Below are 27,875 nucleotides of genomic sequence, written 5' to 3'. Positions count from 1 at the left end.
TACATATGGTGTACCCTTACGGGTCCAGTAGCTCATATCACTGGGACAGAACACCTGAGAAACATGCCCCACGGGAGAAGTACTGATCTCGGTGCATGCTGTGGGAAGTCTTAGCCCTTGGTCCCTTGGCTCGCTTGTCTTGGGCCAGACATGGAGGTGAGTGCCCTGGTGGAGAGGACAGGCTTTAGCACCATTGCTCGCCTCAGCACGTGACTGCCGAGAGCTGAGAGCCGAGAGGGAAAGAAACGCATGGCTTTCAAAGACGCGCCCTCCTTTCTTCAGCTAGGCCCATCCTCCTAATTCCCACCACATCCTAATAATGTCGCCTGTAGTGAGGTCATCTCCAAGACGATCTCATGATCTGACACCAAGACTTTTAACACAAGAGCCTCTGGAGCACAATTCAGATCCAAACCGGACTGTGTTGTTTTAGTAAAGAATTCTTTCCACTTGAGGGTGTGTGGTCAGTGAACACATACTCGGTGGGTTATAATGCTGTGGAACGTTGTTCACATTTCTCTCACTTGGGAATGTGTGAGAATATAGTGTGAGCAGGTGAAATTTGAGTGCAAAACACTACGTAGTTAATTGCCATATTGTCTCCTTATCTTCATGTGGTTTTACGTATGTATTATAGGAAACAGGTTCAGATATTATATAAGTCTGAGAAAAGACAATTGCATTGCGTTTTCATTGCTGTGACAGAGGGCCCTTGTAGCAGACAGATTCAGGTTCTCTGAGATAAACTTCCAGACCAGGCACAGTTATGGAGGAAGGGATTGATTGAAGCTTACAGATCCAGGGGAAGTTCCATAATGGCAGAAGAAGCTGGCCTGCCTTCACAGGCCCAAGAAGACAGAGAGAAGTACAAGCCTAAAGGTCAAAAACCACACAGCACATTCCAGCTAGGCACACTTTGCATTTCTTTAGATTGAAATCTGAAGCCCACCACCACAACTTAAGATCCACCCAGTGACATTGCCTCCAGCCAGGTAGCCAGCAGATGCAAACTACAAACAATAAAGAACTGGATATATTGGGAGCCACGTATTCTGTTCGAACCACCACGGCCCCGTTGCTTCAACTTGTAGGACTTGGGGCTTCCTTTGGTTTATAGTTGCGGTGGATGCGCCAGGCCTGCGGGAAATGTGGGGCCCTGGAGCCATGTGGGGTGGCTGGTTACACTGAATTCGCAGTCAGGAAGCAGAGAGAGGTGAATCTAGTGCTCCGTTGACTTTCTCCTTCATACGCAGTCCAGGCCTCAGCCCACGGAGTGTGTCACCAGCACGTAGATTCTACCTAACCTATAAAATCCCTCACTGATGCATCCAGAAATTCGTTTCCTTGGTGATTGTAAATGCTGTCAAATGTATTACCAAGATTAACCATCAGAGAGATGCCCCCCACCCCCATGCACTTGTAAAACAAGCTGGTGTGACTGGAGAGATGGCTTAGCAGTTAAGGCACATGCCTGCTAAGCCTAAGGACCCAGGTTTGATTATCCAGGTCCCACATAAACCAGATGCTCATAGTGGCACATTTGTATGGAGTTCATTTGCAATGGCTAGAAGCCCTGGTACACCCATTCTCTCTCTCTCTCTCTCTGACTGTAATAAATAAATTTAAAAAAATAAATTAAAAAAAAAAACAGGTTGGCGGTATCTATGTCAGTGATGCATAGCAAAACTGATACAGGGCTTGCCATTCTTTAAAAACCTGTCCTTGGGCTGGAGAGATGGCTTAGTGGTTAAGGCGCTTGCCTGCGAAGCCTAAGGACTCATGTTCCACTCTCCAGGTCCCACATAAGCCAAACACACAAGGTGATGCAAGTGTGCAAGGTCACGCATGCACACAAGATGACGCACACACCTGGAGTTCAATTTTAGTGGCTGGAGACCCTGGCCCACCAATTCTCTCTCTCTCTCTCTCTCTCTCTCTCTCACACACACACACACACACACACACACACAAAATAAAAAGATTAAAGCTGTTTTTAAAAAACCTATTCTTTAAAATCTCCAGCTATATGAACAATATAAAGTAAAAGTTTATGGCCAAATTTACTTCTGCACACTAAATTTCTCATTAGATCAGTTTTCCCACAATTGATGGAAGAATACACTCTTGTTAAAATCAAATCCTAGCACTTCTCTTTTGAGGTGACCACTGTTGATAATTTGGTATACACCTTTTCAGCTGTTTTCTCCACATTTACACACACATGTGTTCATATCTATGTACAAATGTGTTCGTATCATACAATTTAGTTTTGACTGGTTTATAAGAGAACACTATTCTATCTGATTTATTTTGTTCCTTTTCTTAGTCTGTTTATTTCATATGACCTGGAGATAGTCTCATACTCAGAAGGTTACTCCATGTTTTTATTCTTCTCTACATGGACCATACTTTCTCTAACTAAGCATAGATGGATAGACAGTTTTTATTGTTATCACAGTAAATTTAAATATTTCTGCCTAAAATGGGTAGATATTTTTATTGTTGATTAAGCTTCATGACAGGACCTGATAGAACTTCCTATCATTTATATAAGTCACTTGCAACAATGTAGAAAATGAGATGATCTAGAAGTAATTTTGGTAAACTGGTACTCTTAACCTAAAATCGTCTCTTAGGTAGGTCTTAGGATGAGAAATGTCATTTTTGACTGTAGATATCAGTTATGAATGCCATTTAAAAATTCTTGGCTTTAAGACCTGTGATGATTGGCACTTTTTAAAATGCTTTGATTTTGATTCTATTAACATAAACCAGCTCTCTTTAAATTTTCTGAGTTGGACAAAAGTCTTTTATTAATATTTATTTTGAATCATCTCTTTCTTACTTAATTTATTTTTTTATTAACAACTTCCATGATTGTAAACAATATCCCATGGTAATGCTCTCTCTCCCCCACTTTCCCCTATAAAACTCCATTCTCCATTATATCCCCTCCCCCTCTCAGTCAGTGTCTCTTTTATTTTGATGTCATGATCTTTTCCTCCTATTATGATGGTCTTGTGTAGGTAGTGTCAGGCACTGTGAGGTCATGGATATCCAGGCCATTTTGGGTCTGGAGGAGCACGTTGTAAGGAGTCCTACCCTTCCTTTGGCTCTTACATTCTTTCCACCACCTCTTCTGCTATGGACCCTGAGCCTTGGAAGGTGTGATAGAGATATTGCAGTGCTGAGCACTCCTCTGTCACTTCTTCCCAGCACCATGATGCTTTCTGAGTCATCCCAAGGTCACGGCCATCGGAAAAGAGAAGGTTCTCTACCAAAAGTGAGAGTAGCATTAATATTAATATGAACATTAAGAGAAGTGCTTACTGTGCAGTTTGATGAGCACACTATATACATTTAGCTGTACAGTAGCAGACGTTACACCCTAGGGCTCATGACTACCCTGTTGTAGGTTTTTCGTATCAGGGATGTATTCCCTCCTATGAAGCGGGCCTCCGGTCCAATTAGAGGGCAGTTTGTTTCCACCATGACAGTCATATCACTATTGCACCCGCTGGCTCATTAGGCCTGGCTGGCAAAATATAAGGCTTGCTCTGTCCACTGTTGAATATCTTCATTGGTGATTTCTTTCTCTCCATTGAACTGCATGCAGAATGGCTTCTTCCAGCTTTCTATCAGCTGGTCTACAAGGAGGAGGTTATCAGCTCAGTTCTAGCAGGATTTCTCAGTGGCCTTGCAGCCCAAGTTTATGGAGTCTTCAGCAGTAGGGTCTTACCATCTGTTCCTGATGGGAAACCAAGGGCCTTGTCAATGGCCTGTAATGTTTTTGGGGCATCAGGGACCTCCCTGGCCAACAACTCACTGGAAGGTATCCCATCCTTGGCACTGAAAATTTTCTAGTAATAATCTATGGCTCCTGAGTGTTCCATTGTCCCAAAAAGTAAGATTCCATATGATTTATTTATCTCCTTTTAGATTTTGATTAGCCCTCCCTCCACCTTTCCTTTACTCAATCTCTTCCCCTGACCTCACTTAGTTAGGCCTTTTCACCTCATTAAACTATTCTTCTACTTACATATGTACAATACCATCCTACTAAATACCCCCTCCCTTCCTTTCTTTACAGCTCTTTTCCAGCTTACTGGCCTTTGCTACTGACTTTTCTTCCTACTCACACAGAAGTCCAATCATCTGTAGCTAGGGTCCACATATGATAGAGCTATGGTCTACATATGCAACATTTGGCTTTCTGGGCCTGGGTTACCTCACTTAGTATAATCCTTTCCAGATTCATCCATTTCCCTGCAAATTTCATAACTTTACTTTTCTTTACTACTGAGTAGAACTTTATTGTGTAAATGTACCATATCTTCATTATCCGCTTATCAGTTGAGTGACATCTAGGCTGGTTCCATTTCCCAGCTATTGTGAATAGAGTGGCAATAAACATGGTTGAGCAAGTATCTGTAAGGTAATGAAATGAGTCCTTAGGATATATCCCTAGGAGTGCTATAGCTGGGTCATATGTTAGATCTATTTTTAGCTGTCTTAGGAACCTCCACACTGATTTCCACAATGGCTGGACCAGATTACATTCCCACCAACACAATAGAATGGTTCTTCTTTTTCCACATCCTCGCCAGCATTTATGGACATTTGTTTTCTTGTTGGTAGCCAATCTGACAGGAGTGAGATGATATCTCAACATAGTTTTTAATCTGCATTTCCGTGATGACTAGGGATGTCGAACATTTTTTTAGATGTTCATATGCTACCTGTATTTCTTCATTTGAGAATTCTCTATTTAGTTTTATAGCCCATGTTTTATTTGGCTTGTTTTATTTTTTTATTTACTTTTTGCATTCTTTGTATACCCTAGATCTTAATCCTCTGTCAGGTATATAGCTGACAAAGATTTTTTTCCCATTCTGCAGGTTGCCTCTTTGCTTTATTCACAGTGTCCTTTGCCATACAAAATCTTTGTAATTTCATGAGGTCCCAGTGGTTAATTTGTGGTTTTATTGCCCGAGCAATTGGGGTTATATTCAGAAAGTTTTTGCCAAGACTAATATGTTGAAGGGTTTCCCCTACTTTTTCCTCTAGCAGTTTCAGAGTTCTAGGTCTGATGTTAAGGTATTTAATCTATTTGGACTTAATTCTTATGCATGGAGTGAGAGAAAGATCTATTTTCAACCTTCTACAGATATATATCCAGTTTTCCCAACACCATTTGCTGAAGAGGCTGTCTTTTCTCCAATGAGTATTTTTGTCATTTTTGTCAAATATCAGGTGGCTATAGCTACCCAGACTTACATCTGTGTCCTCTATTCTGTTCTGTTGATCTACATGTCTGCTTTTGTGCCAGTACCATGCAGTTTTTGTTACTATGGCTCTGTAGTATAGGTTAAAATCAGGTATGGTGATACCACCAGCCTTCATTTTGTTGCTCAGTATTGTTTTAGATATTCGAGATTTTTTGTACTTCCAAATGAAGTTTTGGATTGTCCTTTCTATTTCCATGAAGAATATGTTTGGAATTTTGATGGGGATTGTATTAAATGTGTAGACTGCTTTTGGTAAGATTGCCATTTTCAAAATATTGATTGTTCCGATCCAAGAACAAGGGTTGTCTTTCCATTTCTAGTGTCTTCTGCCATTTCTTACTTGAGTGTTTTAAAGTTCTCATTGTAGAGATCCTTCACTTCCTTGATTAGGTTTATTCCAAGGTACTTTATATATATTGATGCAGTTTTGAATGTGAGTGATTCTCTGATTTCATCCTCTGTGTGTTTGTTGTTAACATTTAGGAAGGCTATTGATTTATGTGTGTTTATTTTATATCCTGCTACATGATTATAGGTGATTATCAGCTCTAACAGTTTGCTGGTCGAGTCTTTAGGGTCCTTTATGTATAGAATCATGCCATCTGTAAATAATAATAAGTTGATCTCTTCTTTTCCAATTTGTATCTCTTTTATGCGTGTCTCTTGCCTAATTGCTGTGGCTAAGACTTCCAGCACTATACTAAATAAAAGTGGGGACAGTGGACACCCTTGTCTCTTTTCCTAAGGCATAATGTAGAAGGAATTAAAAACTTCAGAATTGTTTAATCTTCCTAGTATTTTTAAAAAGTATGTTCCTAAATGAATTCATGCTTAAATTATTTTTCATAAATTTTAGATTAAATATTTTGAAAGTACTGTCAATGTATACAACTTTTTACTGATGTAAAGAATAGTTATCTAGCACAATATAATATGCTAAGGAGAAATGTCATAAGATATATGGGTAATTTTCTGAATTTCTCCATTTTGCAGTTACTGTGTACTAGAATCACAAGTCTCCTCTCATGTGAAAACAAGATCAAGTCACATTTTAGAACTCGTCAGAATTGTCTTGGTCCATTAGAGTGACTTTGTGACACACCTTGAAAAATAAAAATCAGGTTTTTTTTAAATCCCAGTTTCAGGTATTAGAAATTCATGCAATAGTTATGTTAGTATGCTCAGCCTCCTTTTAGATAGCAAATTAATTTTCACCTTTTTTTTTTTTTTGGTTTTTCAAGGTAGGGTCTCACTCTATCCCAGGCTGACCTAGAATTCACTATGTAGTCTCAGGGTGGCCTCGAACTCACAGCAATCCTCCTACCTCTGCCTCCCGAGTGCTGGGATTAAAGGCGTGCACCACCACACCTGGCTTTCACCAGTATCTTTAAAGCTTGGTTTTATTGAAGAATGTAGAGTAGACGTTATGTCACGGGTGGTCATTATGTATCTCAAAATGAAGTAAGTATCTCTAGTTGCTAAAGTTGCTGTTAAACTCCTCAGTTAGGCACATACCCTTAGCCTGCCTTCTGAGTGCCAGGGCCGGTGATCTGCAGTGCTGAGCAACGTCTGAGACCCTTGCTCACACAGGTCAAGTGGCTTGTCAAGTTCATCATGGTGTGACAATGATATGCTCAGTAGCAATGTTTCAGATTTTGGATTTTGATTTTTTTTTTCTTGGTGCAGTATGCAGAGTGTGATTCTTCCAGTGGGGCAGGGTGACTGTGGGAGCCTCGGTCCTGGTCACATTGCCCATGCTCCACAGCACCGCGCACTGCTGAGACAGTGCCTGCGGACTTACAGAAAAGTGATAAAAAGACAGTCTTTAAACTGGAATCTAAATGTCTACATGGCAGTGGGTTCATGACTTTTTCTTCAGCCAAAAGTCAAGAGGAGTCTGCACTCAACAGAAATGTGAAGTAATTGTTCTTGCCCCCAGTGGTGCCTCTTCTAGGCAGTGAGCTAGAAGTCCAAGTTTTAATAAAAAAAACACCCAAGTCTATCAGGGACCATCCATTCAATCTACCACAGATACCAATATTGAACTGATCAGATACCAATAGTGAACAGATCCCAGTGTTTGAATCATCTGACAAGGGTTGTACATCCATGTGTAAAATGTCTAAACAAACTCTTAGGCACATAAATAAAACAAGTGGAAAGCTCAGCAATGTCATGGGAGAAGTACCAAATGGAAATCTGGACATAGAAAATACAATAGATAAAATAAAAATCTGATGAAAAGAATTAATAGCAAAATTGACAATAAGACAGAATCCTAGAATTTGACAGTAGAGAGTAGGAATCAATGTACAAACACGTTAAGAGGCGTGTAGCGACCTGTGGCCAGTAACGGAAGTTCTGAGGTTTGTTCTATTCCTAGCAGGAAAGGAGAACTAAGGCAGAGCCTGACAAAACCTGGAGAAAGAGAATCTAAAGGTTTTCATAATTTGGTAAAGGACATGAGACCAAGAAGCTGCACAATTTCTAAGTATGATAAACAAAGAATGATCCAGCAGACATCCATGCACAGCATATTTTGTTGGCCCGTTTTCTGTCAGCTTGTCCAGGTTGCCCAGAAATTTTGGCGCATTTTGGTTACTGCTGAGAGGCGCTTGGAGGAGGGTGGACACCTCTCAGACGTGTGCGGTCTGAGGGGGGCACGTGGCTGCCACTGGGCGAGCAGGCCACTCTCACCCACGCGAGGTTCCTAAGGAGAAAGAATGCTGCCAACAGGCCGACCCGTGTCGATCAGTAGCTTTTCACTGGGTCTACATGCCAACCTCCTTTCGTCTTGAATTCTGACAGCTGCCCTGCCCTGAAGACTTGCACTTCAGAATCATCCAGTTCTTTAAAAGTGTCTCCTTGTAGGCTGGCACACATCTGGTTGACTCCGTCTCTGAGACCTTGTCCTCATAGCTAAGCTCCTAAAACTTAATACTCAACCAAGAATCTTGAAAGCAGCCAAAGAAAGACTTGTCCTACAAGGAGAGCAATGATAGGGTTGATAGCTTTTTCACATGAAACTATGGAATCCAGAGGAATGGAGCAAACATCTTACCCACTGCATGTAAGGGTAACGGTTAGCCCAGAGCTGTATGCGCAGTGATACGCACGTCCGGAACGAGAAGGCAGTTGTGGTCCAGGAGCAGGAGAATGGACCTAGGCTCAGCTTAGGGAAAACTGTAACAGCATTTGCCTGAAAAATGGCTAATGGGAATGACGAAGGGATTCTGGAACATTAGGAAAAAGCAAAGGAAATAGTCAAAACAGGTAAATACAGTAGAATTTAATTGGCTGTTTGAATTTTCTCAGTATGTTTGACTATTAAAGCAGAAACTCTAATGCTGATGTGGTTCCGTATATAAAGGAAAATCCATGAAAACGATACTGTAAATAAGAGAAAAGAACACAATCAGAGGCGAGGGTTGTACAGTTTACTTGAGCTGGAAAAATTCTAATGTTAGCACTAGTTATGAATCTTCTTATTGTGACTATTCCAAACTTCTCTAATACTTTTTCAACAACCTTTCCTATACTAAGGCCTCATGCTTCCTCTCTTAAACAGAGCGTGAATTCATGACTCTATTAGAGAGATCTGGTGACAGGTCTTATGTGTGCAGATGTTTTTAGAAATGGTCATCAGCTTGAAATGTAGTAGGAAATGCTGTTCTTCATTTGTCACTGTGATTTCTAAGAGCCAAAAGTAATATCAGGCATTGATCACTCAAGTTAAAATTTTATCAGGTATACTCTTTAATATAGAGTAGAGTTGCAATGCTATTTTAATATTTTATTTTCATCAACTTTGAGATCTAATATGTAAAATTGACTGAAAGGTTGTATTCAGTAATTTTTATATTCACAAAGTTATACAACCATCACTGCCATCTAATTTTAAAATATTTTCATTACAATCTGTATTAGTCAGGGTTCTCTAGAGGAATAGAACCAATAGACTGAACTGTATTAAAGAGAGAATTTGTTTTTAAAAAAGAGAGAGAGAGAATTTATTGGATTAGTTTATTGCAGTCCAACAATCGCAGTCTGCAGGCTTGAGAGTCAAGGACCTGGGTAGCCTCTCACAGAGCTGGTTAACATCTTTGTTGAAAAATCAAGTATCAACTCTCCTTATATGTGAAGGGTTATTTTTGGACACTGTTGAAGTGTGTGTCTGCCATCAGGTCAGCACCATTCTGTTTTGATTACTCTGTTGTTTCAAAATCAGAAAGTTATGTGATTTCATTCCTTCTCAGATTTGCCTCAGCTGTAGTATATTCTGTTTCCATAGGCACTGTAAGGTCTGCATTTGAATGCTGCAGAACCCCAGGTGGGATTTTGTCGGTTTTTTGGTCCATAATAATGAAATTACTTTTTATTCATTTAGATCTTTTTTTCTTTTACTAATTATTTTCTGAAATGCATTCTTGGTGGGATTTGTACTTAAATTTTTCATTGCTAACATGTAACGTTTTATCATATGGTGTTAAATATGTGTGTATTATTCTATTCTTTCAGTTCTAGCCTATTATTCTAATGGTTTTTTTGTTTGTTTGTTTGTTTTTTGAGGTAGGGTCTCACTCTAGCCCAGGCTCACCTGGAATTCACTATGGAGCCTCAGGGTGGCTTCGAACTCACGGCAATTCTCCTACCTCTGCCTCCCGAGTGCTGGGATTAAAGGCGTGCGCCACCACACCCAGCCTAATGGTTTTTTCTTAGTTGTTTCTATACGTAAGAAGTCTGCCCTATATAAGAGCATGCCATCACATAGAGATAATTTTCCTTCTTCCTTTCCAATTTGATTACTTTTAATTTCGTATTTCTGACACATAGAGGCTGGGCCTCTAGTGCTGTTTGAGTAAAAGCTGCAATAGAATAAAGTCATACCTGTCTCCTGGTCCAGGACGAACACTGTTATATCTTTGCCATTAAACATAAGGTCAGTGGTACTTTTCATAACTGGCCTGTATTAAGTTGAAAAGTTTCTCCTTAATTTCTACAAATGAAAGATTACAGGGTTTTGTCAATACTATACCTGCGTTGATTGAAATGGTTCTTTTAAACTATCTCTACCCCATGAATAAGGTAGTTCTGATTGGATTTGCGGTAAAGTCAGTCTTCCATGGCCGGGTTTATCTTACTGGTTATAGTTTTTAGTTGTTTTATATGTTGTATGAATTGATGACCTGGAATCTTGCTGAATATCTGTGAATCATAGCCATGAAGAGTATTGGTCTTAACCCTTGTGATACTTCAAGTTACCGTAAGTACTTGTGTCATCCAGTTAGCCTGTGTTACCTCTTGATTTTTGGAAGAACTTGTGGAGAATTTGTATTAATCATTAAATGTTTTGTAGAATTCATCAGTGAAACTGTGTGATCTTGTACTCTTTTGTGGACATTTTTTTGAATTAACTAATTCCATGTCCTTGATATATCAGTCTGTTGAGATTTTCTGTTTTCTTTTTGGAGTTGGCTTTGGTAATTTGGTAATCATTCTAAGAATTTATCATCTGCATTACCTAGTGTTTTGTGTGGAGTTGTTGATAGTATCCTCTTCCCATCCTTCTTAGATTTGTAAAGTCCACGTTTCTGTCCCCTACATTTCTGACATTTGTAATTTTGGTATGCTTTCTTTTCATACTACTGAGGGGTTTGTTAATATTGATGGCGTTTTTACAGATTTAACTATAGGCTTTGTTCACTTTCTTACTTTTGTTCTCTACATTTCGTAAGTTCAGATTCTGTCTCTAACATGTCTGACCTTCTGCTAGCTTTGGGCTTATTTTGCTTTAAGTTGTTAAATTACGAATTACAAGACAGCTTTCGTGATGTAGAATGGTGAACACTAGAGGTTGAAGAGGGATGTGGGGGGACGCAACGAGGAGGTGAGTTTGATCATAGCATGCAACGCCTACGCACCAGAACCTCACGCTGAAGCCCAGTGGTAGGCCCAGTCACATCCTGCGGGCTGAGCTTCACCGCAGAGAGCCTGACCACCGCACAGAGGCCCGGGGTTCCACCCAGCCACTGCAACAACAAACAAACTGTTTCCTTTAAATGATTAAGTTATTGTTTTGGCATTTCTCTTTAACTGTGGGTATTTACAGTTACACATTTCCCTTTGAAGTCTGCTTTATTCCCTCAGTGGGTCACTTTTGGCATGCTTTTATTCCCATTCATCTAAATACCCTAGTCTTCCTTGTAATTTTTTTTTTTTTCTTGTTGGCTCATTAATTCTTTTGAAGTTTGCCATTTAATTTCCACAGGCATTCCCAAAATTTCTGACCATCATTGCTTTATTCTTTAATTCCCTTGTAGTTGATGAATTTAATTTTGGTGACTTCAGTTCTTTTAAGTTGATTGAGGCTGACTTTCTGGCCTGGCTATGGATTCGCCTGGATGATTGTTCTGTGTACTTGAGAACGGAGCATTCTCTCCAGCCGGCTGGCGAGGTGGCCTGTGGACGTCTTCAGGTGTTCTTCACCTGAGGTCTTGAAGTCTTCATGTGCCATGGAGAGCCTGCTCGTGCTGTCTACCCTGACTTAAAGGCAAGTGTTTACATTGCCAAGTATTATTGGATTGTTTATATATCCTTACAGTGTCTTAGGTTTTGCTTCATGTAGGTTTTGCTTACTTTGTTGATTATATATTTTAACTTGTTATTTATTCCTGTGTTTTGACACATTATTATGCACTAGTCTCTCATAAGAACTTTTTGTTTTGCTTTGTTTTTCAAGGTAGGGTTTCACTCTAGCCCAGGCTGGCCTGAAATTCACTATGGAATCTCAGGGTGGCCTTGAACTCACTGTGATCCTCCTACCTCTACCTCTCGAGTGCTGGGATTAAAGGGCATGCTCCACCACGCCCGGCGTAATAAGATATTTTTGACATGCCGTCTTTATCTTTTCATTGTCAGGAAAGATACTTATGTTAAGGTTTCTGACTGCATGATAGATTTTCCCAATCTATAATTTGAACCCATTTATGCCTTTGGATATAAAGTTTGTATCTTGAAATTATTATATTTATTGTTATATACAGTTGCTTTTGAAATAAGAGATGAATAGAAACATCCAAGTATATGTTCATGTAAAATTCCCTTCATAGAGCTAGAGGGGTGGCTTAGCAGTTAAGGCACTTGCCTGCAAAGTTAAAGGACCCAAGTTCAATTCCCTAGGACCCACGTTTAGCCAGATGCACAAGGGGGCACATGTGTCTGGAGTTCGTTTGCAGTGGCTGGAGGCCCTGTGTGCCCATTAACACACTCTCTCTCTCTCTCTCTCTGTCTCTCTGATTCTAATAAATAAATAAAAATAAAAATAAAATTCCCTTCATAGTTGACTTCCATGGCATGTTTTTTTTTTGTTGTTGTTGTCTTTACATGTTGAATTCTGTGGCCTTGAGTTGCTAGTATTAAGTCTGAAAATATTTTGTTAACTGCTTCTGCTCATAATCAATTGTATATCTAGAAACCCCTTAGTTTCACTTTCACTCTCTTTAAGACATGTGTTTGTGTGTGTGCCCATAGAACGGGATGTGTGCGGTGGTCGGGAGAGCGGGCTGGCACCACCGTGGCGTGGCTTCAGCCTGCCAGCTCCAGGCCGCCGGAAGTACAGCCTGCCGGTGCTCACTGCCGGCCGGGCGCCATCGGGGATCTCCGGCATGGTGGTGGAAAAGGAGCTGCACGTGCCTTCTGGGAGCCTCCCGTAGAGTCGGGCCTCGGTGGGCGTCTGTGCTTGAGACCACGGCCTCCTGGTCCTCCTCCCCCTTTTCCACACACGCCCTTCAGCAGCCTCTGGTGGGCTCGTGCTGCCTTGAGCTGCGTAAGCGTTGGCTCTTTAGGGGAGGAGCGTCAGCAGTCCAGAGAACCCCACTTGTCCTTCCTTTGAATCCACACACACAGTTACTCTGACTGTGCTTCCATTTCAGTTACAGTCTTAAGGAGATTAATCACAAACCTGAGGTTGGGACTCAAAGTGTTGATCCTCCTGCTTCAGCCTCCCATGGCACTGGGGTTACTCCTACTTTCCCGAAGTTTCTGAGCTTGCACGTTTTCTGAATTTTAGGCTTTTTTTTTTTTTTGTATTGGCAAATTACTATGACTTCAGATATTAAACTTTAAGGATCCAACTGTCGTTCTTATTTTCTACATGAATGATCAGACACTTGTAGGAAAACTCCTCCGCGGTGCAGTACATTTCTGCTAGCCTGTCCGGTGGTTTTGAACGTAATGTCCCCATTACATGTATCAGGTGCTTGTGATTAAAGTTCCTACTCAGTCCCCACTCAGTCGAGCATTTGGGAGGTGGGGTCCTGCTGGAGGAAGCGCGTCACCTGGGGTGGACCTACCGTGACGTCCAGCCCTTTGTCTTCGGAGCCGCTGGTGCTTGCTTTCGCTGGCTGTTGTCTCTCTGCTGTGGATGTGTGATGGCGTGAGGCAGCTTCCTCCATCCGGGGGAGCTTCCCCGGGAATCTGTCAGCCTGAAATAAACCCTTTCCTCCCGCAGGCTGCTTCCGGCTGGGTGTTTGTCCCAGCAGTGAGAGGGTAACTATGGCAGCATGCCATGTGCGCGTGCAATACCTTTCAGGCGGGTGCCACTTTTCAAAGCTCCCCAGTGATGGGGTGAATTCTTAAATGTACCAATGAGCCATGTCCTCACTTCAGCCTCTCATGGAGAAGTAAATCTTAATTATTTTTATTTATTTATTTATCTGACAGAGAAAGAGGAAGGGAGAGAGAGAGAATGGGTGCAACGGGGCCTCCAGCCACTGCAAACGGACTCCAGACGTTTGCACCCCCTTGTGCATCTGGCTTACGTGGGACCTGGGGATTCAAACCTAGGTCCTTTTGGCTTTGCTGGTAAATGCCTTAGCCACTAAGCCATCCCTGCAGCCCTCATAAAGTAAATTGCTCAGCTGACTTTGCATTAGTCCTGAATTATGAGGTCAGTTGGGTCCGTCAGGCTAGGGTTTCCCTCTTGTCAGCAGTAAGTCTGTCGTCACAGACCATTGTCATCTGTCTACCGAGAGTTGCCACCAGCTGAGCCAGACCCATGTTTAAGCACCTCCATCTAGTTACGCTTTAAAGTTTTCTGTTATTAAGCCTAATGTTCTTAGTTTCTTCTGATCCTGTCATATTTCCATATGCCTATTCTGTGATGACTTAAGCAATGTTAGTTATCTGCCAACACTGCCACTTTGAACCTGTAACGGCCTCTGTTAATAGAGCTGTTTGCCTAAGAACCTAGGTCTTTGAGGCCAGCAGTTGATCAAAGACCTTCCTCTGCTGCCGGCATTGTGGGACCTCCACAGGGTCTCCTTTCTGACTTAGGTTCTTCACTAGCTGGATCCTTTCCACAGGAGTGCGGTGGGCCTGCCCTGAGAAACAGCACCATAGCTGTAGCAAGTGATTGCACTTGCGTAAACACTGCAGATAATTAGCATGGTAGTTTCCAGCATAGAATTGCAGTGCCTTTCTATTACTTGACAGCTCACAATCTGTAATGACACACTACGGACTTTTGCTGCAGTATTCTGTTAGAAGTGCTCACTTGGGAATAGGAGGTGGTGGTCCTGCCTGTTGTGATTCTGAATCTCTTGTTCATTTAGAAGGTAACTTGCTATTAGAGAATGACGTAAAGGATGCCCAAGGATGGGAGCAAACCACCCTAGACTGTCCTAATTACTGCCTCTGTCAACTGGTCGCACAGCGCTTACTTGATTTTGTTTGTTTTTTTCTTCTTTATGTCCTGATTTCTAGAGAGAGAGAGAGAGAGAGAGAGAGAGAGAGAGAATGGGTGTGCCAGGGCCTCCAGCCGCTGCAAGCAAACTCCCCCTTGTGTGCCCCCTTGTGCATCTGGCTTATGTGGGTCCTGGGGAATCGAGCCTCAAACTGGGGTTGTTAGGCCTCATAGGCAAGTACTTAACCACTAAGCCATCTCTCCAGCCCCAGCCCATGTTTTTCTCCTTGTTGAGTTTTTGTCTGGAAATTGCCATTCTCCAAGGTGGACATCTCAAACTTCACAAGTAGTGATTCATGAAATTTCATCTACTAAATGACTATATGTGGCATAGAGTAGTTTTCTTTCCTGGCTGGCTTGATTTCCTTCTTTCTTTCTCTTTTCTTTTTTTTTTTTTTTTTGAGACAGTAAGTAGTTATGTTGTGCTTTGTCGTCTTGAATTGAACAGTTGTGTAAGGGATCAGGGTACTATAAACATTTGGCTCTCAGGTTTTTCAGATCATAATCTTTTCTTGTGTTACTTTAAATAAAACACAGCTACAAGGGCAGGTTTCTCCCCTAGGAACCAAATCCATGGGCACAGGCAATGCCTATGTGTGTGTTTCTTTTAAGGTTCTAGAGTCATCCTCCCATCCCAAAGGATCTGTTGGCGTGGTCTTGTTCCTGTCCATTTCTTTGTCTGCTTGTACCCCCTTCCCTCTTCAGCTTGCTGCTGCCCTCCCCCTGGTTTACCATCTGCCTTGACCATGGTGGGTGGGTGTGCACCTGCTCACACATGTGCATCTGTGTGCACTTGGGTTGTGTCCCCTTGAAGTCACTAGGAAATGTTTTTACACAAGGAAGATGGGAGGAAAATGTGAAAGATGCACAAAATGGATTCAGGATGGGCTGCGCTTCATCGCTGAAAGTCAGTGAAGTTGAGTTGCAGCTGTAACTAGGAAGCCAGGATTCGACTTACATCAAGATTGTTCAACTGGGGTCTTGTTTTGCTGAATATGATCACAGTAAGTGAGCAATTCTTTAGAGTAGAGAATTGGTCAATAGCACAGAAAGACCAAGGGAAGCCATACATTAAAAAAGGGGGGGGGCATTGGCTAAAATAGATGTCAGCACAGCCTGAAGATTAAGAAGTCTTTTGTCCTTTCAGAAGAGGACGTTTTCTCAATAGATGTGCCCGTTTCTTGGTGCTGTTTCCAGCTATCTCTGGGTTACAGATGCTCAGTTAATTCAGTGCATATAAATACTTGAGGTAAAGGCATTTCAAACACTAACCCATCCTCAAAGTGAATTTTCTTTTTGCCTTAAATAACTTTTGGGAAGAATTTTCCAAGGGAAGTAGTTACTTGACTCAGTGTGCTAAAATCCAGTCTGAACTTCTGCTAGCATGCTGGAACAGTGAGTGGGAAGTGCTCCGAAGTTCCATTCAGCATGTTGTTTTTGTTTGATCTCACTTGGAGCTCGATTTATTAAAAGTTCAGACTCAACACAAATAAGATCTGAAGATTTTTTTTTTTTTTTTGGCTTAAAATGTTTGTTTTGCTACTGTTTATAGAATAGCTTTTTATAATGACAGCATTTCCCTCCTCCTCTTTCTCTTTTTCTTTCATTTCAAAACAACCCGACATGGTCTTTACTTAAACATAAGTCACTAAGGAAAGACATTTATTACCTTTTATAAGCTATATAGACAGTGTATTAGAATTTTATATCATCTACTGGAATTCATAAGGTTCTTGCCTTGTTTCCAATCACCTTGTTTATCTTTACAATTTAGTTATATTCCTGTTATTTAAATCCAGGGCTTTAGACATGTTGCAGATTAAACCAGACACTGGTGTGAAAACCTTGGATTTTGACATATTTCATCAGTTGAGATACTGTTTAGAAAAAATAATTTGCTTTAGTGTTTCTATAAAATAACAATAATTTATTACTGTTAAAGTACATCATATATATATGCATATATAGATACACACACACACACACACACACACACACACACACACACACACACATATATGGAAGATTAATACATGCAGACATCTCCTGCCTGGGTGGCTGCACATTTGCTATATTACTGTGGGTAATAAGAGTTGCCACTGATTCCAATCATCTTAAGCCTAGAAGATTTTTTCACTTTTTCAAACTCTGGGACATTTTTCAGTCCCCAGTGACATGATTGCACAGAAGCAACTGACTGTACAGAATGTACATAAGACCCTCATCCTTGCTTGGGTGGAATGGTGCAGTCCCTTCTTCCAGCACTCAGGAGGTGAGGCAGGAGGGTCTTGAGGTCCACACCAGTGCTGTCTGCTCATTGAGAACCCAGCTTAACACCAACCAACTAAAACAAACAAACAAATGAGGATTTGTAATGTCTGCATGCTTCAAGATGCCTTCTCCACAGTCATACATACAGTCACTCACACCCCCATTTTCCCGTTGTCATTTCTGTTTCTAAAACTCGACTCAACCTGTGATCTTTAATTCTGTGTATGATCAGATGCCAAAGGCACTGTGTACCAAGCTCATGAATAGTGCTCATAAGCCCTTGACTGTTTTAATACAAAGGAAATGGGTGGGCGGGTTCTTTAATCCTGGAGTATTTTTATGAAGAGCGTGTTCTGATGCTACCTTTTCTTGTTGGCATTTGGCTGTTGATCCAGAAGTTCAGAGGTTTCACGTATGAGACATGGAATTTCTGCTACTTACAGTGAAAAGTGATGCAAAATCACTCTGGAATAATCTTGGCTGAATTCCTCGATACACTAATTTCCGTTGTTAACCAAACTCTGCTTTGTAGGGAGTGCTGGCCCTTTGTGCATTTTTTGAAAAGGCTGAATATGCCTCAAATTCCTTTTGGTAAGCATTACTTTGAGTTTTAGCAATGTAACGTATGCTGCAGGCCAGCTTAGAGTGTCACATGATGGCTGCATTCCATTTTTGAAAAGCCTCCTCGTGCTGGCGTTTTACCTGAACTCCTGGATGGGTTGCACTCTTTTATGAGGGAGAACATACTGCATTCAGGAGAGAGGCTTTTTCCCAGGGTGTAAGATTACTTGTATTGTGTAAAGTTGTTTCCAACACAGGAGAAACAATTTTGTTTTCTCTTTATTGGGTATTTTCCTTTGATTAGACACTGTTAAGTCTTTGTTCAAAGATGGGGAAAGTAAAAATGAAGATGTGTGAGATCTGACTATAAATTTATTTGAATTCCACCATTTTGTTAACCCCAAAGTATGAAACAAATTCATAGTTTCAGTTATTTGATTGAACACGGATTCTCATAAATTCCAGCTTTCATCATATGATCAGATTTTTCCTGGACAACTCAAGATGTTTGCTGTTGCCAGCAAAGCTTGGCCTGACGGCTCCGCAATACTACTGATCGGTTTGGAACTGGAGGCTGGGCTGGTCCTCTCCTGTCCTCCAGCACGCAGTCTCCCCGGGGGCCTGCGAAGGGTTTGGTGGTTGAGAATAGCTCTTCAGTGCCTCTGAGCTTCCTGGGCTAAGCCAGAAAGAACTTCCCATGCCAGGCTATTCTTGTGGTTTTCTAGCCAAGCCAAAACCAAAAGGCATTGGAAACCTTGCAAGGAAACTTGTTCTGTTAAAGATGTGAGTCTTGAACAGTGCTGAACAAGGAGTCGGGTAGTCAAAGAGATGAAGAGGGCGCAATTCTGGATTGATGACACAGGCTTCCTTTTTGAATCTCAGAGTAGACCTTGAGAAAGAACCGCAGTGAGAGACTTTAAATGAACAGAGCTCATTTATCAGTTGCTTAATAGGGCACAAGTAGCCTTCCTTTCCCACTACTGAGTTTACTTTGCAAACGTTTAGTTGTTTGTTTTTTTGGCAAATTTACATTTGCAATTAATGCTGTCCAGAGCTGAGTATTTTATTAGGGTCAGTCTTATCCTACCCAGATATTATTGGCTGTTGATTTCTGTTTCTCATCCTAAAAATTCTGGTTAGTGTACTGCTGGTGACGTCTTTGAGCTACACCTCCACCATGATTTTATATTTGCGTATTCATCTGGTTGAGGCACGACGTATTCTGATGGGTGGATATGTTGTGCTTGCTGTTTAAGCTTTCTCCTTTCTGTCTCTGATAACGCTGATGGAGCTATGGCTCAGTAGTGCCAAGAAAGAACTCATTCTGTCATGACCCATCGCTGCCACATGGCACTTGGCCCTCCTTCTTTCACTAGTGCAGTGATCACAGGTAGCAAGTTCTGGGCAGGCTCAAGGCAGTTCTGGGGCACTGCTTTATTTGACTAGACAAAGAACCAACGTGTGTGTGTGTTACACATTTTTTTTTTATTCACTTGCCACCAGAATAATTCCAGGTAGTGAAAGCACAAGTGTTGTAGCTATTGCCAACAGAGAAAATCACCTGAAGAGCCTTGGGCATTTCTACAGTCATTGATTTCCTAAGTCCATGAAAGGATAGGTCTAAAAAGATGTGTGTAAAGGTGATGATCTATAAGAGTGTGCTTCATTTCTTGACTATTTGATGAGGTATGGAGAGGAATGTTCACTCAGCTCTGAACTATAAAATAGACTTTGTGCTCAGAAACCCCTTAGCCCTTTACCTGTTTCTATCCATGTGACCCATTGTCAAGAGGCGATGGCACATTTTGATTTTAATCCTTGCATTCTTGATAGCCACCTTCCTATATATTCTCAAAATGTGAGATTATTGAGTTTATCCCAAAGACGCATGATTATAAGATCTACGGATTTGCCTTGGTTTTTTTTTTGTTTGTTTGTTTGTTTTATGTGTGAGCATGTGCATGCCAGTGGACAGTTGAAACTATTGAAACTCTGTGTGGCGAAATTCCGTTCTCACCAGTACCTGAGCACCCGTGTGCTCTTCTCCAGAGACTCTCTGTCTTTGCGGAGATGAGATAGTCCGCTTCCAATGGGTGTCTCTTGGTTTGTATTGAGCTGGTAAGTTTCCCGTAGCAGCCGGAAAGGGAGTGCTTCCGAAAGCGTCCATGCGTGTCTGGTCAGGTCACTTAGACACATGGCAGGCTGAAGGCGGCACCATCTTCATGCATTAGTGGCACGGCCACGTAGGTGGTCTTATTTGTCAGGTAGTCAGTCTGTGCTAGCCTCAGCGGGGAGGTGTCATTGCCTCTTCCCCCCCGTGGTGTGATCCCGCCTTGTGTGAAGTCACACCCGGATGCTGCTGGGGGTCCCTGGCAGCGGCTTCTGTCTGGTAAGGTGTCTGTTCACAATCAGTGGCGACCTTGCTGACAGTCCAGAGGGGACAGGAGTTGGGAGCTCGTGCGTGTCCAGGTCTCCTGCTGTGATTATGCCGTGTTTCGACGTGGGGGATCTGTGACATCGTCTGCTCACCTCAGAGTGGGTGAGTTCATGCAGCAGTGGGCCCAGCTCACTGTTCAGAAAGGATGCTTGGAGAGTGACACATACTTGGAACCTTTACACTGTAGAAAGAAGAAAGTTGAGGTGAAATTTAATAACAACCCAAGTCAGTTGATTTCAAGTATTTCCACCTCTTCTACCTGTAGTGGAAGAACGCTGACTTGTAACTGGAGGCGCTGTGCAGCTGCCATCTTCATTCACAAGCGTTCACTCTTCATGAGTAAATGGAAATATAAGGTCTTTGTCAATGCCTCCAGTAAAACTGATTAAGTCAAGCCTCTAAGTTCTCGCTCAATATTAATGGAGTTTTATGGAAAGAAAAAGGTCTTTTCTATTCCTTGAGATACATACTTGAGTTGGTCTCAATTAAATTGAAGAAAAATACTTTTTTAATGTTCGTAAATTGGCTAAAATGACAATGTTGATTCCAGTAAGCCTGGATTTCGTATGCTATGAAAAGCGAGGAATTAAATGAAAAAGTGAGGAATTAAATCGCAAAAAAAAAAAATAAATTGCTAGAACCATGCACTTTCAAATCATCATTCTTCCCTTGAAGAATGAAGGTCCTTGTCACTGCCTGCCAGAAGTTCTTGTGACTAGCAGAGAAGAAAGTGTGATCGCATGGTGGATGGGGATGCTGAGACAGAGCGACCCAGTGCCTTGATCAAATGCTGGTGAACAAACTATGGAAAAGTTTAGGGTAACAGCCATGTCCCCCCCCCCCCAGATTAAAGCTGCTGGTCAGAATGCAGCATTCCCTTTGAAGCCACGAGCATCTTTCTGCCCAGCATCTCTGACTTCCGAAGGTGACAGACCAAGGTCTCTCCTGAGCTAGTGACCAGGTATAGCCACTAGTTTGTGATAGACTATGAAGAGATTATTCCATTTGGAAATCTTTGTTTCTTTTTTTCCTTTTCTTTCTTGCTTTCAACTAAAACCAAAGCCCTGATTCAAGTCACAAGGAGCAGTCCCGTGGCATCCGAGAGGGAGGCCCGTCCATGTGGCAGCTTTTCAGAAGTTTAACAGACCTGGAAGGCGGACACGCACAGTCTCTGCACGACACTTAATTTTAGAAACTTCTTAATTTTAATGTGTTGTCCATGGCACACGAGGAACTTTCACTGGGAGATTCTGCGGTGTTTGAGGCAGCAGCTCTTAGGTTACTAGCATCTTACCAGTGAGGCCAGCAGGAGCCCTTCCCTCCATCCGGAAGGTTTGCTTTGGCCGTCACAGTCTCCAAAGCACTTTAGTGCATGGCTGGACTGCGCTGACTTGCCGTTGAGATCAGCACCTCCTGTGAGTGTTTCTCTTGCATTGTCCTGTGCAGCTGCTCCTGCCCGGACAGCCTGAGAGTCCGCGCCCGTGCAGGTGCTGGAGATGAACAGCAAGACGTTTCAGCAACCTCAATGCGGCCTCCCTCCCTCCCTCTCTCTCTGTGTCTCTCACTCTCCCTCTTGCTTTTGCCCTCTATCTATCTCCTCCCTCTTTCTCAAGTTAAGGAAAAACTGTTTGTGTCTTTCTTAGTCCAGTTCAAGAATTTAGATAATAGTTTCTGTGCCATCTTTGTGAAAAGAAAGAGAAGCACACCTCTTACCAGCCTCGCCTGCCTTCATTGGTAGAGGGTGAGCTCACAGGCGTGGATGCCACCTCAGCTCTGGAGCCAGAGTGGGGTAAGCAGAAGCCTTACAGGTGGATCACAGCCTTTGCTACACAAAACTGAGCTCTCTGGTCCTTTCTGCATTGCGATTTAAAGCCAGCGAGCGGTGTCCATCACATTGGTTATGATGGTATCTCACAGCATATGTTTGTTCCCTGTGGGCAGGTGACTTTTAACTTACTACCTTGCTTGTTCGTGTGTTGAATAGCTGTAGAATTTGTAACATGCTTTTTCTACTGAAGATTCATGCTCCTTCACATTTCTTACTTCCTCCTACTTGGTCCTGTGCAGTTGAGAGGATGGGTGTCTCTATTAATGTAAAAGCTGAGCTCTCTCCTAGGGATGGAATGGATTCAGGAGCAATTTTACTCCATGGATTGTTAGTTATAATTTCAAGCTTTTAAACTTCCTAGTGATATTCATGGTGTTGACGCTGTTTCTTGTAAGTATCGTTCTTCGCCCACGGTCATCCCTCACCGACACCTGTCACGGGTGCTGTGGTGTAGGGCACCCTGTGATGGCTGTGCCAGTAGAGTGAGGTAGGTGTCCAAGTGAGTTTCTCTAATAAGGAACTGTAGTTCTGTCCACGTGTTTGAATCCTGTGTTCTTCTGGTGTGATGTGTGATTGCTGTCAGGCGTAGCAGGCTAAATTCCCTGGTAACATGCTTCTGAATCTCTGATAGGATTATGCCTAAGGCATAAGTATGTAGAAAATACACACCACGCCCCCTGCCCTGTGGGCACCATTTTCTAGGTAGAATATATTTGCATACATTTTGGGCTTCTCCCTATGTAAACCATACAAGCTTGAATGATTCCTGTGTCCTTGGAATAGTTTAAAATAACTTATAAAGGGAGGAATTCTTTCATATATCTTTTTTTTTACAGTGTTGAATGCCTGTAAAGTCAATTACAGAGGAAAACAAGTTAGTGTTAAGATTAATGTTCATTTTTGTCCCTTAAATATATCAGCAATACGGAGATCACTGGCCCGCTAGTTTAGCTGCGTAGGTGAGCTCTAGTTTGAGAGAGACCCTGCCTCAAAGAGTAAAAAGGAGCAACGATCAACAGTGAAGCAGTTAAAGAAGACGCCCAACGTTGACCTCTGGCCTCCATAGGCACGAACACGCACATGCATGTGCACCTGTACACACACATGCAGCCTCACATGGACACACCATGTACATGCACCCTCACACATACGAGCATGCGTACACATGCAGCTCACATGTACACACCATGTATGTGCACCCTCACACATGAGCACGCGTACACATAACACGTACATCCACATGCACAAACACGTACACACCCATAGGCAAACTACGAGAAACATCCTGGAAGCTGTGGCATGTCCCAGTGGAAATGACATTTGCCTTACAGATCATGAAGCATGCCTTACAGGGAGGTGGCATGTTTGTGTGTCCATGGCAGTTAGTGTTCTGGGTGCAGGGTGCCTTTGGGGGATTTCCTCATTTCTTAGACTGTGACGTGAGCCCTCCTGATGCATGGCACAGTACAGGTTTGCCAACTCTTTGTTATGGCATGTGAAGCCTGTGAGGGTCTCGTGTCTGCCTTGACGTCCACAGCAGAGTGCCCACTTCCCAGCTCGTGTGTGTGTGCTCGGCGTGTCGTGGAGGCTCTCTGTGAGTCACGGTGAGCTCACAGGGCGGCTCTGACATGTGTGCCACGTGGGCTTGTGGCGGGTAGGTCGCCCCCAGTCATCTATGAGAAGGTCCACGTGCGGTCTCAGGAATGTCTCCCCGCCCGCGTTTGTAGGTGGTGCACGTTTCGGTGACGGCACACGGCCACTGTGTGGGAGTCCAGCGACTCTTGTAGCTGTTCACGTCCCCCAGCCGCGCCTCTGACTCCCGAAGGACTTGCTCGTGGTGTGCAGAAGAAAGAGGGGTCTTGTGAGCGGGCCGATCACCAGCACGGAGGCTGCACAAGTCGTTCCCTGACCGTGGGGGAGAGTCCTGCTGCCCGCCCTCCTGAGCATGAGGCTGACTGGCCATTAGAGCTTGGTGTTTGGTGAATTTGGGATGATTTGGAACCACAGAAAATGGGAATGAAAACAGTTCTCTCCATTTAATGATTCTGTCACATTCCAAATTCTAAGAAAGAATGGCATTTTTTTGCCAGGCGTGGTAACGCTCAGCTTCAATCCTAAGAGGTGGAATCAGGAGCATCCGGAGTGCAAGGCCATTGTTGGCCACATGGCAATGTTCAGGCTGCCATGAAGTACACGAAGAGATACTGTCTCCAAAACGAAAACGGCACTTTTTTCTTTATAAAAATACTGTCGTTATTCTAAGAGAATTATCTCTGTCCTTCTTTAATTAGAAGTGCTTAACTCCAGGGCTGGGGAGATGGCCGAGCAGGTCAGCGTGCTGTCATGAAAGCATGGTGGCTGTGAGGGTCCGAGCCGCCGGAGCTCGATCCCTCAACAGCCACGGCAAGCGTCTGGGCGTGTCCGGGCAGCTCCTGCGGGCAGCGGAGACAACAGGTCTGGGATGAACTAGGGGCTCTGTCTCAGGGAAACACACGCATGAGTGGCAGAGGAAGGCAGCCGACATTCTCCGTCCTGTCTCGACACGTGCGCGTGTGGGATATGCACACACATACACACATGCCACATCACATGCACTGTGGACGCCGAAAATAAAAAGCAAAAGAAGTTTAAAGACATGTTAAATGCAACAAATGGTATACTTTGCCAAAGGATCTTTGTCATGTAGTCACAACGTAGAGGACGCACTCGGGGTTTCTGCATAGCTGAATCACCATGCAGACTTTAGGGTGCAGTATAAACAAGGGCTGAGGTAGCACCCATCCACAGCCCACTGGCTGCATGGAGCCTTGGGAAGCTGATCCTTCACCTCCCTCACGCCCTCCGTCCTCTGCCGCCTCTCTCTGGACCTCTGCGGTGACCGTGTCTGTAGTGGGAGTGGAATCTTCGCGTCAGCTCCCATTACAAAGCAGGGTTGATGGTCTGAGAACTTGAAACTCATTTGGCGTTTTGAAAACTATTTTTAGCGTTAAGAAAAGACCCGACTATTTATTTAGCATCTTTTTTTATATGTTTATTTATTTATTTGAAAGTGACAGACAGAGAAAGAGAGAGAGAGAGAGAGAGAGAGGGAGAGGGAGGGAGGGAGAATATGGGAACGCCAGGGCCTCCAGCCACTGCAAACGAACTCCAGACGCATGTGCCCCCTTGTGCATGTGGCTAATGTGGGTCCTGGGGAATCAAGCATCGAACCAAGGTCCTTAGGCTTCACAGGCAAGCGCTTAACCACTAAGCCGTCTCTCCAGCCCTTATTTAGCATCTTAATGCTTGTTGTTTCCAACTGGATAAGTCTATTTTGAAAACAAAGATTAAGAGATCCGTCTTCTTTTTCTTTTGTTAGTGAAGATGCCAGAGGTCTGTTTTCTATAAGATGTGTCGACTTCAACTTACTGTTTTGATTATGAGTAGTTTATTATCCAGAGAGACCTTTAAGAATAGAGTCCTTGCTGAAGAGTTCTTGTGTATAAGATTAAGTACATGCTTCGGGATGGTTTAGAATTTAGGAATAGCCTATAAGATGAAGTTATGGGAGCATATTGGTATCATATAAATAAAGCTTTAAAGGGAAAAGAAAGAATATTGTAATAGAATATAAAGAATATTATAATAGCCCAAACCTCACGCAAGGAAGTGAGCGCAGCGCCCAGGGTTGCTGGCTTGGCCACTCAGCACGCACGTGACGTCTTCTCACCTTTGACTCGGTTCTCGCGCCTCCAGCCTCCAGCCTCCCGCCGTCCAGCCAGGCCCGTCAGCCCCCGGCCTGTTCCGCTGCATGGACGCGGCTTTGAGAGTCCGACTTCCACCCTCTCACCTGGGGTGTGAGCTTCCTGGGGGGCAGTCTTTTATGTCTAACGCTGCTCACAGTTTCCATCTGCTTTTACTTGACTTGTGGTCACGAAGATCACGCTTGGCCCGCTGGATACTGCAGTGTGCCGGGAGGATGTGGAGTTTTGTCAGCCAGTGAAATATGTCTGGCTTTCTTCCCCTTTCTCTGTTTTTCCCTCCAGCTCTCATGCTCCTCACCCTGTGTGGTCTCCACTGGACTGCATTTCCACCTCCCAGAACCACTTACTCTCTTCGTCATGTTCTGTGACAGCCTTTTAAAGGAGAAGGTGTGGACGAGGAATACATGAGCCCCAAAATCTTAATATTGGCAATAGGGAGACGTGACTTAGGATGGTGTGTGTGAGCAGACGTCAAGACTCACATATTTGTCCCACTCAGATATGCATGACTGTCGCAGAATGCTTGTGCCAACAGGAAACTCCAATGATTGCCTGTGATCCAAATGATATATATATATATATTTTGTTGTTTTTTGCTTTTTTTTTTTTCAGGCACTACTGCAGTCTTCAGTTAAGCAACAGGTAGAAGCTATGGAGAAACAATACGCCTCTGCAATTGAAAAACAAGCCCAGAAGTGTGAGGAGTTGTTGCACGCTCAGGTACAGAGAGGGCTTACCAGTCATGCCCACCTATCATGAACGCTCAGGGTGTGTTACCACTGCTGACTCCCCAGCTGCATCACACACCTAGTGTGTGTGACCACTCCTGACCTCCCAGCCCCATCCCACACCCAGTGTGTTACCACTGCTGACTCCCCCGCTATCCCAAAAGCTGATTACTCAGTTTCGTGACATTTATGCTCTTTGGTATATTTTGGGGAAAAAAAATATCCTAATGTAAACTCAAAGCTTGAGAATTTTATGATAGACTCAAAGACCAGAGGCCTTCCTTCTTACTTCTTACCTACTGTCTGAGTAATGGCAATGTCCACAAATAATAGAAGCAAAGAACTATGTCCCGGCCACCCAGTGATCTCTCTGACCTAAGATTTATCAAGAGCTCTGTCCTGGCCACCCACTGATCTCTCTGACCTAAGATTTAGCAAGAGCTACGTCCTGGCCACCCAGTGATCTCTCTGACCTAAGATTTACCAAGAGCTGTGTCCCGGCCACCCAGTGATCTCTCTGACCTAAGATTTACCAAGAGCTACGTCCTGGCCACCCAGTGATCTCTCTGACCTAAGATTTACCAAGAGCTGTGTTCCGGCCACCAAGTGATCTCTCTGACCTAAGGTTTACCAAGAGCTATGTCCTGGCCGCCCAGTGACCTCTCTGACCTAAGATTTACCAAGAGCTGCGTCCCAGCCACCCAGTGATCTCTGTGACCTAAGATTTACAAAGAGCTGCGTCCCAGCCACCCAGTGATCTCTGTGACCTAAGATTTACCAAGAGCTGTGTTCCGGCCACCCAGTGATCTCTCTGATCTAAGATTTACAAAGAGCTGCGTCCTGGCTACCCAGTGAACTCTCTGACCTAAGATTTACCAAGAGCCACTTCCCAGCCACCCAGTGATCTCTGTGACCTAAGATTTACCAAGAGCTGTGTCTCGGCCACCCAGTGACCTCTCTGACCTAAGATTTACCAAGAGCTGTGTCTCGGCCACCCAGTGACCTCTCTGACCTAAGATATACCAAGAGCTGTGTCTTGTCCACCCATTTATCTGTCTGACCTAAGATTTACCAAGAGCTGTGTCTCGGCCACCCAATGACCTCTCTGACCTAAGATTTACCAAGAGCTGTGTCCCAGCCACCCAGTGATCTCTGTGACCTAAGATTTACAAGTAGGGTTTGAATTTAAAAATGATTAATTTCTTTTTAATTGACACATAAAAGTTAAAAAAGCACATACTGTTGGGGTAGCAGAACATGTGTGAGTTCCTGTTTGT

The 27,875-nt window shown here is 43.2% G+C and overlaps 1 protein-coding gene across 2 annotated transcripts in view; it reads left to right on the top strand.

Moving 5' to 3' along the window:
- The window catches only part of Ccdc91 (coiled-coil domain containing 91), a 179,268-nt gene that overhangs the window by 99,414 nt on the left and 51,979 nt on the right, over positions 1–27,875 (top strand). For both annotated transcript variants that reach the window (XM_045139555.1, XM_045139554.1), the window contains one exon: positions 26,483–26,590. In XM_045139555.1, the coding sequence (XP_044995490.1) occupies positions 26,483–26,590 (108 nt within the window). The remainder of the gene's footprint in view (positions 1–26,482; positions 26,591–27,875) is intronic.

This window comes from Jaculus jaculus, chromosome 22, assembly GCF_020740685.1.
Source record: "Jaculus jaculus isolate mJacJac1 chromosome 22, mJacJac1.mat.Y.cur, whole genome shotgun sequence".
NCBI classification, from domain to species: domain Eukaryota; kingdom Metazoa; phylum Chordata; class Mammalia; order Rodentia; family Dipodidae; genus Jaculus; species Jaculus jaculus.
Note: the sequence above shows the minus strand (reverse complement) of the source record. Positions and strands in the feature narration are given on the sequence as shown.